This window comes from Plectropomus leopardus, chromosome 19, assembly GCF_026936395.1.
Source record: "Plectropomus leopardus strain MGB_pleo_1.0 chromosome 19, ASM2693639v1, whole genome shotgun sequence".
Lineage (NCBI taxonomy): Eukaryota > Metazoa > Chordata > Actinopteri > Perciformes > Serranidae > Plectropomus > Plectropomus leopardus.
In genome coordinates this window covers 16951134-16967456 of record NC_142194.1, presented here as the reverse complement: position 1 = coordinate 16967456, position 16323 = coordinate 16951134, and the positions used below count along the sequence as shown (strand labels likewise).

The following is a 16323-nucleotide window of genomic DNA, read 5'->3' as shown; positions in this document are numbered from 1 at the left end:
TAAGACCATATACTTTTACTAATTTCTTATTCGTGTTTTGGTCATTTTTTCTTAAGTTGCTCATCCCTTTTGCCATGTTTTTGAAAGAAATCAAGCAAAATTACCCATGTTTCAAAGGGTTAAAAGAGCATACATGCTACTATAAAGTTCAACCTCATGACCACTAGATGGCGCCAGGTCTCCCCAATTTAGAAACTGTTGCTAAGTAACAGGACCCAAACTTTCTGTTCAGACGGTTAGCTGCAAAGTGTACTCAGTTGTCAGTGTGTGAGGTGAGTTTTCTTTCCATAACTTTTGTTTCAGTTGATACTATGTGGTCGCAGCATATGACCATAAATCCCCACATTAAGTTTAGCGACGGGTTCGTGTCCCTGAGCAACAGCTTCATTCACAAGCTGACTGTTAGCTAGCGTTAATAAACGGTCATGCTAAGCTAAGCTAAGCTATTTCACATGAACAGCGTGCCAACTGACGCTCCGGTTAGCGTAAAATATTCACTTTAACGTGTCTGCTGTTGTTTGAGTGTTGCTGTGAACCACTTACAGTCAGGTGTTCAGCTTTGTTTGTCTTTTTTTCACTTCATAGGATGAGTGCTGGACGGGCGTCTGAGGGCGCTGGCTGCATTACCTGGTGGGGCTTCAGTCCTGCGCGCGACCTGCTGAGTATGGGTGAGAACCGCAGGTGCACGTGCATGTGTGGTCCACCTGCGCACGTGCATCATATCGTAATTAGCTTCTCCTAAACCAGCATTCAATGCAACATTTAATTGCAGCTTACATGTAAATGCATTGATAATGATATCAAATTATATGGTGATTAATCACTTGCAGGGGCTCTTCTGTGTAATAAGTACTTTCACTTTTGACACATAAAGCGCTTTATTTTTGTCACTTTTGTATTTTATTTTTGTATTTGACTTATACTTCTAATATTGTATTTTATTGTGTTGCTCAGTGGTGGAATGTAACTAAATACATTTAATCAAATACTGTACTTAAATACACATCTGAGCTATTTGTAGTTAGCCTAAGTATTTTCATTTCACGCCACTTTATACTTTTACTCCTCTACATCTCAGAGAAACATATTGTACTTTTTACCTAATTACATTCATCTGAACACTTTAGTCTAACTAGTTACTTAACAGTTTTAGATTTTTGCATTAAAAAACATGAAAAGAGTTTATAAAATTTGATGTTTTGCTATACATTAAATAGCCTAAAAGTTTATACAAGTAGAACTACAATAAATTGTTGACTAATCAGTCGCTTGACAGAAAACTGATTGTCATATATATATATATATAAATATAGACTTAAGGCTTATTCTATTTTTTTAATTCATCTAAGTTTGGGGGTGATTTTTTTCTACTTTTTTAAATTTTGAGTTGTTGGTGTGTTCTTTAATATATTTTTAGATTTGTTTTTTCAATTGTTTTCTTTTTGAATAATTTAAAGTTTTTTTGGGGGGGGGTTGTTTACCATTTTTATTTAGTTATTTAATTAGTTGATTTTTTCTTATTTAGTTTTTTTGTTTGTGTTTGGCTGATTGTTTTTATAAAGTTTTTTTTGCATTGGATACTTCTACTTTTAATACTTTATGACCTTCTTAGTCAACTTCAACTTTAGTTACTTTCACTTAAGTAAGATTTGCAATGCAGGACTTAAACTTGTAACAGAGAATTTTCACAGTGTGGTATTAGTACTTTTACTTAACAACAAATCTAAATACTTCTTCCACCTCTGGTATTGCTACAGACTTTGTTTGGTATTGGCAGATAATACTTTACAATAACAAAAGCGGAACAAAACATGAGTTTTAATATATTCAGCGATAAACACAGAGTCATACATATCAACCACAAACACTGAAGCAATCACAGTGTTGATTTAAAAGTGCATCATCATGCCCTCAAACGCAGCCTGAACTTCCTTCTAAATAACAGTGACAATGTAAAATCCTCTTCATATCTACTGCAGGGTAATTTCTCTAAATAATGATGTGTTTTTTATTATTTAATCCATAGCATTTAAACAGCAAAAGAGATATATAAATTTAAATTTAATATAAGAAACCAAAATCCTCTGAATATTTCAGTGTTACAGACACATTTTGGTCAGTACTAAAAACTATTGCCCTAGAAGTGAGATGTGCATACTGTGAGCTTTGTCTCTCTGTGTCCAGGTCCTGTGAGACTCGAAAGGGATGTCAACATTTTACTGGTTGGCAGTGGAGATCCACGACATATTTTGAAGACCATTTCTAGTTTGCGGGACGAAGAAAACCTCCACGTGAGCGTCTTAGACTCTTAAACCCTATTGTGACCCACTGAGAATAAGCTGATATACTGTACTGTGAGCTGCAAACGTCTTCTCTCCTGCAGGTGTGGGTGATAGAAAACAGCATGGAGTTGGTGGCTAGACAGCTGTTGCTTATCTACTTGGCTCTGATACCAAAGGAAAGCTTGGGGAATAATGGTGGGTGTGATTTTGTTAGATTTTGTATGATTATTAACTTTACAAATGTTCAGTCAAAAGGATACGAGTCCTTAACACTGAAGTTATTTCGCCATGATTTTGATTTTCAGAGAAGACAGAGGTTTTTCTGGAGGTTTTTGGGAACGCTGAGATCCGCAGTCAGACAGAAGAGACACTGAAACGTGCAGCATCACAGCTCTCTTTGTCTGTTACTGAAACACTGGAGACAGCCACGCACCCCTGTCTGAACACAACTCTCCTCAAGGTGCATTAGTTGTTTTAAAAAAAAAAAGTCCATCCTGTGTGTTTCTTTAAGACATTATGATTGATCTCTTTCTGAAATCAGACATTGTGGCCCGCTATGGCAGACTTTCACACTCTTTGAATATTTTCACAGTTTAAGGAGCGAGATGAGTTGGCTAGGATATTCAAGTTGTGGGTCCAGCCTCGGCTTCCATCATCTTCATCTGTTTGTGCTGCTCCTATCTTAATGTCCAAAGCCTGGGATTATCGGGTCAGACAGCACCTCGGAACACGCTACGACTCTAAAAAGAGCTGCTTCGACTGGGATCTGACAATGAAACTGCACGAGAAAGGGGTATTTGAATATTTTGTGTGTTTTCAGTTTAAAATATCTTTTTTAGAATGACAGAAATTTGGAGGGTTATATGTTGCACTGAAGGATGGACACTGTGTTTCTGCAGTGTGGCGTCATCAACAAACAACAATATGCGCAATGGAGGGAACGGGGTTTAGCTTTTGAAATGAGGGAAGGTGTCTACCAAACAACCAATCCAAGTTTGCTGTCTGCAAGAGTGTTCAGTCAGGTGAGTGTCTGATTCTCTGCACAATTTTTGTACACAATGCAGCAATAAGATGTAATGAAAGAACTTTGTGTGTCTGTGTGTGTGTGTGTGTGTGGACAGAGAGGGGACAAAGTGGCTGTCAGGGGCTACTGGGGAGACATTGCCTCCAGTCCTTACCTCTCCTTTGGCATTGAAACTGTGGACAAGAGCCTGCTGAAGACACAGAATGGCCAACACATAAAGGTATAATGATCAGTTGTAATGGTACAAATGTTAGATTAAAGCCATGTTTCCTTTTATTGTACAGTTGCGGTAAGTTGTGCATACTGAAAAACATAGTACAGCCCCTCCAGGATGTCGCAATTACAACAATTAATTCAACCAGTCCTTTTAAGTTCTATGCATCCTTTCAATATTGTCCAAACCTTTTGTGCAAAATTGACCTATCTGTAGTTTTCTGTGATTTTCACACATTCTCCTGCATAACGTTGTTTCTGGCAATGGAATTGTAAAAAAAAAAAATGAATGGACAAATTTTGCATTGGAGCAGGAGTTTGGGGCCACCATGTGCAATATTGTGGTAGAACACAAACAACAGCAATTATTAAACCCTTCTCTGCCACAAAACACACCTGGAGAGTGTTTGAAATGCTTTTTACAACACAATACACAAATCAGCATGTCAGAAGCTTTTGCATCCATATTGCATATGTTGAGAGAATAAGGTGTGTTAGATTAAACATGCTGGCTTGTGTTAATGTTAGTGTAGTATAAATCCCAAATATAGAACAGTGCGGTTTTACTGCCACTGGAAAAAGTTGATTTTTAATAATATTCTACAAAAAAACCCCACAAATATCTCTGCAATTTCTGTAAAAAATACAGAAAAACATTGCAACATGCATTTCAATTTTTTAGAAAAGCTGCCACAAAAAATAAACATTTCAGAGTGCAACAATCTGTAAAAAGCAAAATCCTGAAGGGATTGTTGTTAACGTTTATTTCTTCCTTTCCTCACATCCACAGACAGCCCAGGATATCTCTTTTGCTAACGTGCAGGAATTGTTCCAGTCGCTGTCCAGTAGACGGGGCTGCCCTACCACTTCTCAGTTAGACACAAATACAGAGGAGCCATCCCCAGAGACGGACCCCAAATCTGTCACCATTAACAGTAAATGTCTTCAGATGATTTTAAGTGCCATGCAGGCGAGAATAAAAGCTATTAAACTCTCAGTGAAAATGTTCAGATTGAATTTCATTACGGTGCATAATTTCTGCCTCAGTGTGTTTAAATGCACATATTTGAATACATTAAAGGCGTGTAAATAGTAACTGGGTCTGTAGCTTAGATCACGTCCTGTCCCTCTGAAACCTGTTTTGGATTTTTAGTGCACAGAAAACTCTGCCACTCTGTATGAAACTTAACGGTTTTAGCACTGAATTTTCTCCAATCCTCTTCAGACTTGATGCATCTGAGTGGGATCTCTGTGACCTTCCTGCCCATGGACTCACTTTACAAACTGCCAGAAAAACAGAAATACTCCCACTTCTTCAACACCATCTACTTCTCTGCCAGGTGAGTGTTTTTTTCCGCCTTGAATAATCTAATAGATTGTTTTACCGAATAAACAATCCATATTTTTATAAATACAAATATAGTAACTTAATCTAAAATAGGATCCGATCACAGACTGCTGATATAACTGCAGACCTAGTTTCATTTCTGTGTTTTTGTCTCCCCTCCCCATCTATAGCTGCGCACACCAGTTGGGCCCGACAATGAGACAGATTGCAGCACCAGACGCTGTGCTTGTGGTGGAGTTGGCCAAGTGAGGGTTTTTATAGTAACGGGGGCTAGTTACCATGGTGACAGTACAGTCAGCAAGAGTACTGTGCTGTGTTATTCACAAGCAGTATTTGCTTTGTGTATCTGATTTGTGTTTGCTACATCTGTAAGTTCACTGATAAAAAGTTAATAATAACTGTAATTTGTAATGTTGTCGTGTATGTGTGTGTGTGTGTGTGTGTGTGTGTGTGTGTGTGTGTGTGTGTGGCAGGTACATTTTAGATCTGAACAAAGAGCAAGAAGCAGGCTTTGCAGAGAAAGTGGCAAGCATCGCTTTGGAGGCTGGATTTGAGCCATGGCATGAGGAGAAGAGTGATGACGTCCATGCAATTTTCATACCACAGAGGAAGTGAAGTTGGTTTTCTGTGCTCTGATTGTGAACAACTTTACCTATACAATATGCAACAGATTGACAGCCGAGGTGGTATTGCTTCACATCAGTCATTTTTCAACATCCTGTGCACACAGATATTTATTTTTCCTTCATAAGGATGTTTCTAGTGAGTAGCAACTGTAAGTGTTCACAAATAGTACTTTATTGTTTGTAGTAGCTGTTTTCATGTTTGAATTTTAAAGAATAATAACAAGATTTCATCTCCATTTTAAATGATACCGATAGACAATGTTTAGGTAATGTTTATGTGCATTTTAATAATCACAGATGCAATTTCAAGTGGATATAATTCAATAAATGCAACTCAGAAATCTCAGCAAATTTGCTGTTGTCATGAAACCTGTCTTCTTGTTTCATTGTGCCTCTTGTGTAAGTTCACTTCCATCGTCCTCCGACCTTCCCCTTCCCATGGACCTTTTTGCTGCATAAAGACAAGAAAAAATGTACAGTAGATTATGAGCAACTGCAGAAATGACTGACTGGAGATATCACTTTATGTTCATATCTTGGACGTGTGCATCCTGCACATAAAGTGGCCAGTGTTCAAGAGCTGCAAGTTTGGCATTTCCTGCGCCACCCAGCCATGGTTGGTTTGCATAGTCGATGCAAAGCGGCCCTCTTAAAAGTTTTACTTTTTGGGGTGTGAAGGTTGTTTATGGTAGACTGGAAAAAGCAGAGAGACTTACAATTTCTGAGCATGTTGGATTCTGTTCAGGAGAACGTTGATCTAGAACAAAAAAAGCAAATTCCGAAATCACAAATCAGCCTTTTTTTTTTTTAAATACCAGTTTTGTATATTTCTGATCTAATGGCTCACCTCATACTTCTGCCTCCTCATCTTCTCTGTCAGGTCAAATTTCTCTGACTCCAGCTGGTAGATGCATTCCCACATCTCCTTAGCTCTCTCTCTAAAACCACAGCAGCATTAATGACTTAACATCACAGAAGACTGTGCCATCTAAAGTCTTTAAGCGGAACTACAAAAATTTTCAAAATTCATACATGGTATTTCTATTGTCTACAGCAGTCAAAATAAAAAATATTGGGAAACATGAATAACTCCCAAATCCCCAAACTAGAGAGCTGAAACTCAAATTTGTGATGTCATCATTGTATAAAGTCTTGAACTGCTCCATCAGACAATGAATTAGGAAAGATGAGCCAGGGAAATGTTCTGAGTATATGGGTATATTTTCTTATATACCACCAGTAATACTGCAGTAGAATAACGCTCATTTGGGTTTAAAAAAAAAATAAAGACAACAACATGCTGTGGGTCCACAAAATCCTACACAGATGCTGATCTTCACCTCGTACACGACGACTGTAACAGAATACGTCAAACCGTGTGATCTGAATAAAGACATGAAAGAGACATTTAAGTATAAGTTTCCTCACATTAAACTCACCCTCAGCAAGGGCGTTTAAATGTACACTTGTTACAAGCGGTGACTCTTTTTAAAATAAATTTCAGTTTTCACAGGAAATGTATAGTTTCCACTCATTAAATGCATACTGTCTGTCAAAGTAAACATAACGTAAGTAAATAACTGTTTTTAGGTTTACTTCCTTAGGTTTAGGAAACAGAAGTCTGTTGTTTATTTTTTTTTAAAAAACATTGTGGTTTTGTTTAATAGTATGTAATAGTATTTTAATAGTAGTATAAAATTAGTATGCTTGTACATTATGCTAAACATACTAGCACGCCACATCGTTTTTAAAATAACTCAACACACTCACACAAACCTTGAGCTCCCAGGTGAAAGTCCGGAGCTTGTTTTACCTATCCGCCTCCCCTTCCACATATGTGTACCTTCTTGCTCTTTATACTACAGTAGTTTCCTAGAGCACCAACAAATGCTGCCGCCCAGGTCGTCCCATACTGCCGCTAAATGGTGCCTCTTTGTGTCAGTGTCTGATACTGACGGGCCACTGATTAAACATCAGTAATTAACAATCAGGTTGTAAAATCAGTCTTCCCTTCATTATCTATGGAGCAACTCTAGACTTAATACCTGCTGACATCACAAGTTTGAGACTTACTTCTCTGGTTTCTGGCTTTGAGAGGGAGTAGCTCATGCGATTGAACTTTCCTCACCATGGAAATAACATTGGAATTTCAGTGGTGGTGCAGCTGCTTTTTTGCAGCAGTTAAAAAAGGCATATCTGGCTTACCAAGGTGGCATTCTTACAACAAGGAGCTGGTTTAAAATGTAATGAACATTTCTGCATGAGTCAAAATGCATCAGTCTGTGATGGACCTTAGACTGACCTCAGGCCGTCCTCTCTCAGGGTCTCGATAGCCAGTGGCTTGCGTCTCTCTGCCAGAGTCTTCTTCTTGATTTCCCTCGCAGTTTGCTTTTTGCCTCGTCTCTGCTCTGCCTGTAGGAAACAAACACTTTCTGAGAGCATCAAACACACATGAATTGTGACTTTCTGATCTTGCAGTATATGGTGAGACACCTGCCTATGAACATTTTATTCAGACCTTGGCCAGGAACCCTCCAAAATGAGCCCCCATGTTGGAGAGCACTTTCTTCTTCTTGGCCTCATCATCCGCTCTCTTTTTCGCCTCCTCATCCTCCTTCCTCTGTCTCTCCTCCTGAGGAAGTCATTTACAGCCGCTGGTTAAACTGCTCTTTGCTAGTGTGTAGGATCAGAACATTGTGATCTCAGTGGATTATTGACATGCATGTATTAAAGAGACAGTTAACCACAAAATCAAAAATACATATTTTTCTGCTACTCATCAGTCTAGACTGCTTTGGTGTGAGTTGCAGAGTGTTGGAGAGATTGACCTTCTCTTGAATATAATAGTGTTGGAGGGCACTCGGCTTGTGGTGCTCAAAGCAGCAAAAAAATAAGTTTGAAAAAATCAACAACAATGTCTCTTTCTAGAAATCATGACCCAGTTACTGGTTAAGATAATCCACAGATCTTGTTGTGAGCAATTTCTTGTAGGGACTATTTTCTTGCTACCAAACTACAGCTACGATATTTCCAACACACTGCAACTCACACATAAACTTTATCACCTACACTGATAAATAGCCCCACACCTACGAGGTAGAAATATGTATTTTTGATTTGGGGGTGAACTGTCCCTTTAAACCAAATATGGTAACACAATGTTAAGTACCGCTATCCGTGTCTGTCTATCTCGCTCTTTTTCGGCCCTCACACGCTGCTGCTCAGCTCTTTCTGCCCGGCGGCTCTCCTATAACACACACACACACACACACACACAATCGGTGTATCCTGACAAATCTCGCTCTTAGACAAATGCATGGACAAACAACATGGGAAAGACATTACAATCCTGTCTTTGAGTCCAATCAGCTCCTGTTCCTCTTTCTTCCTCTGCTCAAAGTGGACATCAATCAGAGTCTGCAGCTCCAGAAGATCTTTCTCCATCCTTTTCCTGTGGATATCCTGACAGGGTCCAGCGAAAACACACATCAAGTTTATTTAATGGCTATTTTTGGTGCTGTAATGGTATAAAAGCTCCATTAACTACAATCTTAAGGGGAACATACATCAAAGTCAACCCTCTCCCCCTCAGGGATTTTGGGGGCAGCGAGCTGTGTGACTGGCCTGTAAAATAGCATGAGGGCAAATCAGCACATATGATCAGATTTTTGATTCTTTGTGATGCATTCAGTGGTAATATCTAACAATATTGTTTTTTATATTCTGCATTTCCATATAGTCTTACTTGTATTTGGGGCGTTCTTCTTCAACGTGACAGTCAGAACAGGAAAGTGAATCAGTTCATTTTTCATAAACAGCAGGTAAATTTGAAAACATAACAGTAGATATGAATCTATAGATTAACTCTAACATGCAAAAAGGCATAAAGGCAATACGAAGGTTTATCTCCAGTTCATGGCTTCTATTTAAATATGTATTGTTTCCATACTATTACTGCAAGGTTTAAAGTTTCCAGATCAATTTTAATTTTAACTTAAAGCGCTTGTGCCATGCTACCGGTGAAGCAGCCTGTGAAAAATATTAACTCTGGAAGGAAAATCAATATTTAAATTTTGAAAGTTCTCCCGAGGGCATGCTGACAGGTTTCTGTTATAGCTTGTATCTGACTGTGCTACTTCTAAAGAAAGGTGGATTAAATCACAGCCTCACCTCCCTCTCCCTGCTCCTCATCCTCCTCTGGAAAAAGAAAGAGTGGCACAGTGATGGAGCTGAGAGGAACAATGCTGCTTTATTAGCTGAATGGGTGAATTTCCTTACCATCCTGATGGCCCCTAAATAGAAAGAAAGAAGTGGGGAAATACATCAGACATGCTGTACAACAGCAGCTCATGTATGAGCAGAGAACAGTTTATGAATGAAAAATAATTCATGAGGTAGGACTGGACTGACTCACCCATGATCTTCTAAATCCGACATGATGACACTGAGGAGAAAAACATTGATATGAACGATCAGCAGTTATAAATATGCATTAGCACTAGCCCGATAATGAAAATGATGTTATATTTATTATTGTTGTTGCATGATTTTTCAAAATGCAGTTTAGATACTGTAAATATTGCTGTGAGGCTTTTTCTAAATCAGTGGATTTTATGTCTCTATTTGTGCCACTGCCACCAAACATTTAAGCTCAGTCAGGCCCCACCTAATTATGACAAGTGACTCAAAAATGTTGGAAAAGAGGAGAAATTCTTATAATCGTGCCGTGACAACGTCGCCGTGGCTGGTATTGTTTTCACCCTGTGAGCTTCTGTTTATGTCATCATGGCATATTGGGATTCTGGTGACACCAATTGCAGTGGGAACTACCGCAGAAGCCATTTTGAGTATTTTGCCAGGTGTTTAGAGGTCTGTCTCACTATCTGTCTTCTACAGATTTTGCAAAATGTTATCATCCCAAGTTGTCACACACAGTTGCCACTTTGCAGTGGACTTTCACGTCTACAGATTATGCTGTAGGTATCCTTCTGCGACTGCTGTTGACTAACAGGATGCTACTACTGGGATGTCAAAAGCAGATGGTGGAATTACACTGCATGTTGTTATGTTTAGTCAACAAAAGTAAAAGGCTAACAACGCCAGATGTCTGGCACGGATGGTAAGAATTAGGCAAAAGAGGCACATGGTAAGGTGTAGAAAAAAAACATCACATTCAGAAAGGAAGTGAACACCGGACTCCCATGTGAAAGTCCGGGATTTGTTGGATCATTCACCGCCCCTCCTGCCCACCCTATTGGGATCTTCCTTATCCTGATATAATGTCATTACCAGTGGCATTTTAACCTGACACCGTCCAGCGGCTTATCATGTGGATGCGACAGGTTCAATCTAGCCATGTTGGCAACTGACGCTGCCCATCTGAGTATCATACTGCCGTGGCCACTGCAACCTGGCCGTTCTATGGCGTACACAGCCCAACCCAGTTACTCAAATGGTTCTGTCCAGGCTCATTCTCAGCTAATTCTGTCCAGTGGCGTATCATGCAGACACTAAAGTTGGCTTTTTGCATCGAGATCTTACACTGAGAGCACTGCAAAAGCAACAGTATGTAACTACTTTGGAATAAGAACGGGCTGTAGCGTCACAACTGTACAATATGTCGTAACAAAACAGAGGCAGAGTTTAAAATGGACATGGTCCACGCAAGGGAGCTGGAAGTATTGAGGGGAGCGGCATAGCCCCCCATACTTTGCGTCCAGGGCCCACATCGCTGTGTTGCAGCTGGAGTGATCCCTTCGTCAGATGGTCTCTAGTTTGTGGCGCGACATCCGGCCTTGAACAGGCTGTGTAAATGTGACTATTGTCTAAGCATAAATCAGCAGTATCTCAACTAAACATTTGACTATGCATGTAATTTAAATTACTATTTAATACTGGAACTTCTAATAAATGTTTGCATGCCACTCCAGGTGGCTTTAATAGTTATAAAAGCCTCTGTCTCCTGATGTCAAAAAAATTAAATAGTGAGCAAATTTCATGACTTATGAGCTGTCCATTGGAGATGCATCACATATTCAATGCAGGCCAGTGCTTTTGTTCAAAGAATAACATAAGGCCATTTGTTAATGATCTAGGAATAGAAGAGGCCAGAGGGACTGTGGGCCGGAGCCCTGTCACCCAGGATAAGAGTGGGGTATCAGCTGGCCAATCCTTGTTTAATTCGATTTACAAGAGAGAATGTGGGATGGAGAGATTGAGCTGGTCGGCTGGCTGCTATTAACACCAGCCAAGTCCTCTATTATCATTTGATCTACTCGCAGTCTCTCTGAAGTGAAGGGTATTTAAATGTGCGTGGAGCCCCATAAATATTTTTGTATTCCTAACCATTACTCCAGCAACTTATATTTGGATTCCAGTGGGACTTGTTACAGGAGATACACTATTATAAATTTACAGAGTTCAAAGTTTGACGAGCTTCAGTTAAAAGCAAATTTAAGAGAGAAATGGGTTTTTGGGTAGACATAGCTACAATAAAACTATTTTATAAACACTATTTTCAATGCAAACAACTGGACAACCTCCCACACCGCCCGTCTTTGATCAAGCACTGAGGCCGCCCACGTCTCTCATCCCTTCATTGTTAGTTTTTAGCCGAGGTGTCAGAGCATGAGCATGTGAATCTGAACAAACACGGGCACATGGACAAAAAACAAATGAGGGATTGGGAGAGGAATTCATCACATCGCGTCACTGTTGAATGTTTCTGGCCAAAAGGACGGACGCAGACAGACAGAGAGGCCAAGGGTACTAAGAATAACTTTTCATGAGGGAGCATTCCTAATTCCAGTAATACCGCACCTTTATCAGCACCCACCTGAATTACATTATAATTTAGTGGAAATCCAGAGGTTTCTAAAGGAGCCAAATACTGCAGGCCTATAATGTGTATGAAGTGAACATAAGCCCTCAAGATATTTCTATTTGGTCTACCTGTGCATTTTGGACTTATATGTTTCTCTCATTATTAACATGGCATTAATGAGCAACTGGAACAACAACATTTTTAATATTTATGACAATGTGCAATGGAACAAATCTGAGGATGTCAGTGTTCAAACTAAAGAAAGAGCCATTTATGAATCATTGTCGAAAACAGTTTTTTGTCAGCTTCTGCCTTTATTATAGATAGTATACTATCCAATGTCATGTGTTTTAGAGCATTCATGTAATCATCTGTTTATTTGCTATTATTCAAATCCTAAAAGTACAATTAGTTTTTTTTTCTTTTGGACACTTGCAGGCAATGGAAACAAGCTGTGAGCACTGACACCTTTTAAGCTAATATGGTGTACTTGTTAACACACAGCTGTCATTTCCACATGCAGCAGACACGGGGAAACATTATCATTTATTTGGAGTCATGTTTCAGGCCACGTGATGGCTTTAAGTCCAATATTCAGCCTTCTTTTTGCTCTGAATTTGGTCTCTACCAACTCCTGGTGGAAAATTAACTAATTTCATCTACTGTTTTCATTTTTTTATTATAGCAGCTTTAAAAAGCTAATTTTACCAAAGCCATTCACGTCCTTGAAATCCACCGAACAATAAGGTAATTTAAAATGTTCACAGTTCATAAATGACATTAGTGGAAGAAGTATTCAGATATTTTACCTAAGTAACAATACAACAGTATAGAAGTGTTTTGTTACAACAAAGTACTGATAAAAGCCCTGCATTGAAAATCTTACTTAGAGTTCCAGTGTGAAGGATTTAAGGGCATCTATTTTCAGAAATGGTGTATAGTATTATTATATACACTATTGTGTTTTCATTAGTGTAAAACTACCTGAAACTAAGATCGTTGTATTTTTGTTACCTTATAATGAGCCATTATTATCTACATATGAAGCAGATCCTCTTCTACAGAGTCCACTATGTTGTTCCTACAGTAGCTCAGAACAAACAAATCAAACATTGGCTCTACATAGGGCCTTCTGTGTTTTTGTGTCAGCAGTCATAGTTCTCCTACACACTTGGAACACACATGGCAGAAGTTTCAGTTGGTTGTAATGTGCAATTTAACCACTAGATGCCACTAAATCTTGCACAATGCTAACTTAATGCTAATATTTTTGTACTTTATGTTAAAGCTTTAGATCTTTAACTTTAAGTACAAAAATACTAGCATTGAAATATACACAAAATACAAAAAGTAAAAGTATTAGTCATGAAGACTGGCCAATTTTGGTTCTATAATATAGGCTATTGTATTACTGAATTATAATTATTGATGAATAAAAGTAAAGTATCACTCTAATTTTGCAGCTGGTAAAGGTGGGCTAATCTTTTATCATATACAGACTACTACCGACTGTGAATGTGTGAATTTCACCAAGAAATCAATTAAGTTGTGTCTTTATCCATAAAATACATTGGAATTCATTTGTTGATTATATTTGTATTCGTAATCTGAATCTGCAAAATAACTAATGTTGTCGTTTAAATGTAGTAGAGTAACAAAAGGATAATACTGGCTTCCAAAATGTAGGGGATTAGAAGTATAAAGTGGCAAAAGAAAATGAAATAATAAGGTAAAGTACCTCAGTCCAAACTTGGCTTTAACTTTTTGACTGACTGCATATATCTGTGGAGGACTGAAACTTACTAGATGGACAAATATTTCACATATTGCAGCAGGATACAAGAACAAACACCATGATTTAGAAAGAACAGTGTAGAGGAAAGGTCAAAGCACATACCTGAACAGCAAAAGGACCTTTCGGTGATGATGAAAAAAAAGCAGAGAAGTAACAACTAGAGGGGAGACAGAGCTTTATATAAGAGGTCCTTTGGGGTGATGCATGTGCGTGTGTCAAAATTTAGAAAAGAGGGACAGGGGACTGTATGTGGATTATTGGTGGCTTTTGGGAGCATAAGCTGAAGTCTGACAGGCAGGATAATGAGCGAAGGGTTTGCTGATGACCTCACAGCTGAAACAAGAGACAGGGAGACAGGTGGCCGGAGATATACAGAGACAGAGGAGGAAGAATAAGGAGGCAAAACAAATTAAGTTCAGTCAGGACACACAGACCCCTTTTACACGTGGTATTAACATGTGTTTAGGTAATTCGAAAATAAGCGGACAGCCACGACACAATACAGTTTGTACCTTTGTCTATCATGTGTCTCCAGCTGAACACTCATGCTCTGATTTTGTTACTGCCGAAAGAAAGTCAGGGAGCACAGTTATCATGTTCACTAGCTGTGCACTAGTATGATCACTAGTTGCGTTGGCAGTTATGCCGGTACATTCGAGATATTGCTGTCCCCCTCCGTAGGGCAAAAATGGACAGTCACGCAACACTTTGTCCAACCTATCATAAAATTGGCATGTTGTAGAACAGGGGCGTGTCTAGGGATTGGCCTGGGGAGGCACAGGCCACCCCTGAAATCTAATTGGCCACCCCAAATGCCAACCCATTATGACTGGCTTTCTGCCCAGTCAGTTTGAATTTTTTGAAGAGAAAAATGAATTTTTGTTTATAGGTGCAATTCACTCAAAAACTAAACTATAAACAAGAATGTAAGACACTGCAATGTTAGTAAAAGTTAAAGTAGGTATTGGTGCTGGAGACAAAAACTCTAAATTACAGCTACGCTGATATGTGTGCCCGCAGCAGAGCTCATACTTCATGTCACCCCTGCAAGTCAGCCACCACAATCACTGAAGACAAATGTTAATACCAGATATAAACAGACTCAGAGACCTGAGTTCCAGTTAAAAGGAGATTCAGTGGAGGCAACAAAAAATCATAATTATCCATGATATAGATGTTTTTATCCATCTATCTATATATTCCAGGTAACAAGAGCAGGTCATACACATAACACTAACGTCAGCCTGCTGTAACCACACAACTTCACCTGCTTCTTAAAGATATTGTGGTGAAATGCAAATATGCCCTTTGCGATGGTCAAATGCAAATAGCATTTCCATAAAGACAAATATGAAAGCCCTTTGAGGACAACTGAAACACAACAGGTGTGAAGAGTGGGCGAAAGAAACAATACCAACCTGCAGAGGTGCAGTTTATCTCTTATGAGGAAACTTCTGTGCATCAGGTAAGGAGAATTATGTGAATTTTTAGAATTGTTTACAATATCGAGACCTATTTTAGTCAAAATATCTAAATTTTAAAATATGTATATATGGAAGTGTAGATTCATTGATGATGTCAATATTTTTTAATCTTGCCTCAAACTCAGCTGTATGCTACAGATATTTTCATCCATTTGATAATAAAAGACAGTATTATGATAGAAATATTTTATTATTATTGATATCTGATTTTATTTCTGATATTTTTGATAACCTGCACTGCCTGGCAACCAGAAGGGAGGCACAGCTGGGTATCCTTGTTTTTTTGATAATATTTCTTTTTTATTAAAGACACCTATAGTCCAAAAATGTATTTTTTTAACTCATATCTTTTCTGGGAACAATAAAGTTATCCGTACACAAGATAATAATTTGTTCTCTCAAAAAGTGTCATCTTTAAAATAAAACAAAAAATTAAAATAAATAAATACCAAACTGTATCTTTTGGGACTGAAGGGGCACTGTACATTGTGGCTGAAACTTATAATTATTTTAATTATCAAACAATTTGTAGGACATTTTCTCAATAAATCTCATTTTTTCTCTTGCATCATCAAATGTCTTGGTTTGTCCTATCAGTAGTCCAAACCCCCCAAAATTTAGCTTAAAATGATATAAAGCAGCAATCTGCAGTAAATAGATATATTGGGCTAACTAGCTAGATTCTTTTGTCTATCAACTAATAGATTAAATGACTTTTTTGATGCAGC

At 38.5% G+C, this 16323-nt stretch overlaps 2 protein-coding genes across 5 annotated transcripts; one reads left to right on the top strand and one right to left on the bottom strand.

The window, feature by feature from the left end:
* Positions 1-175: 175 nt before the first annotated feature.
* dnaaf3l (dynein axonemal assembly factor 3 like) lies at positions 176-5626 on the top strand. 3 transcript variants are annotated; one of them, XM_088070072.1, is made up of 12 exons: positions 176-272; positions 586-668; positions 2185-2291; positions 2384-2477; positions 2588-2742; positions 2875-3075; positions 3182-3304; positions 3404-3526; positions 4310-4454; positions 4745-4859; positions 5038-5112; positions 5341-5626. In XM_088070072.1, the coding sequence occupies exons 2-12, from the start codon at positions 587-589 to the stop codon at positions 5480-5482; spliced, it is 1362 nt and encodes a 453-aa protein (XP_087926198.1). In that variant the 5' UTR covers positions 176-272; position 586; the 3' UTR covers positions 5483-5626. The 3 variants fall into 3 exon arrangements, with proteins under 3 accessions (XP_087926198.1, XP_087926199.1, XP_087926200.1); XM_088070073.1 differs by lacking the exon at positions 176-272 and having other exon boundaries at positions 439-668; XM_088070074.1 differs by lacking the exons at positions 176-272; positions 586-668 and adding an exon at positions 1652-1952.
* A 134-nt stretch (positions 5627-5760) lies between these two features.
* Positions 5761-14583, bottom strand: LOC121958761 (troponin T, slow skeletal muscle-like). 2 transcript variants are annotated; one of them, XM_088070076.1, is made up of 13 exons: positions 14214-14583; positions 9908-9937; positions 9772-9785; positions 9664-9690; positions 9239-9254; positions 9060-9117; positions 8839-8955; positions 8663-8740; positions 8012-8125; positions 7796-7905; positions 6341-6431; positions 6210-6250; positions 5761-5944 (listed from the first exon to the last, which is right to left on the bottom strand). In XM_088070076.1, exons 2-13 carry the CDS (start codon positions 9928-9930, stop codon positions 5899-5901), a joined length of 735 nt encoding a protein of 244 aa, XP_087926202.1. In that variant the 5' UTR covers positions 9931-9937; positions 14214-14583; the 3' UTR covers positions 5761-5898. The 2 variants fall into 2 exon arrangements, with proteins under 2 accessions (XP_087926202.1, XP_087926201.1); XM_088070075.1 differs by having other exon boundaries at positions 9239-9257; positions 14214-14580.
* Positions 14584-16323: the final 1740 nt, after the last annotated feature.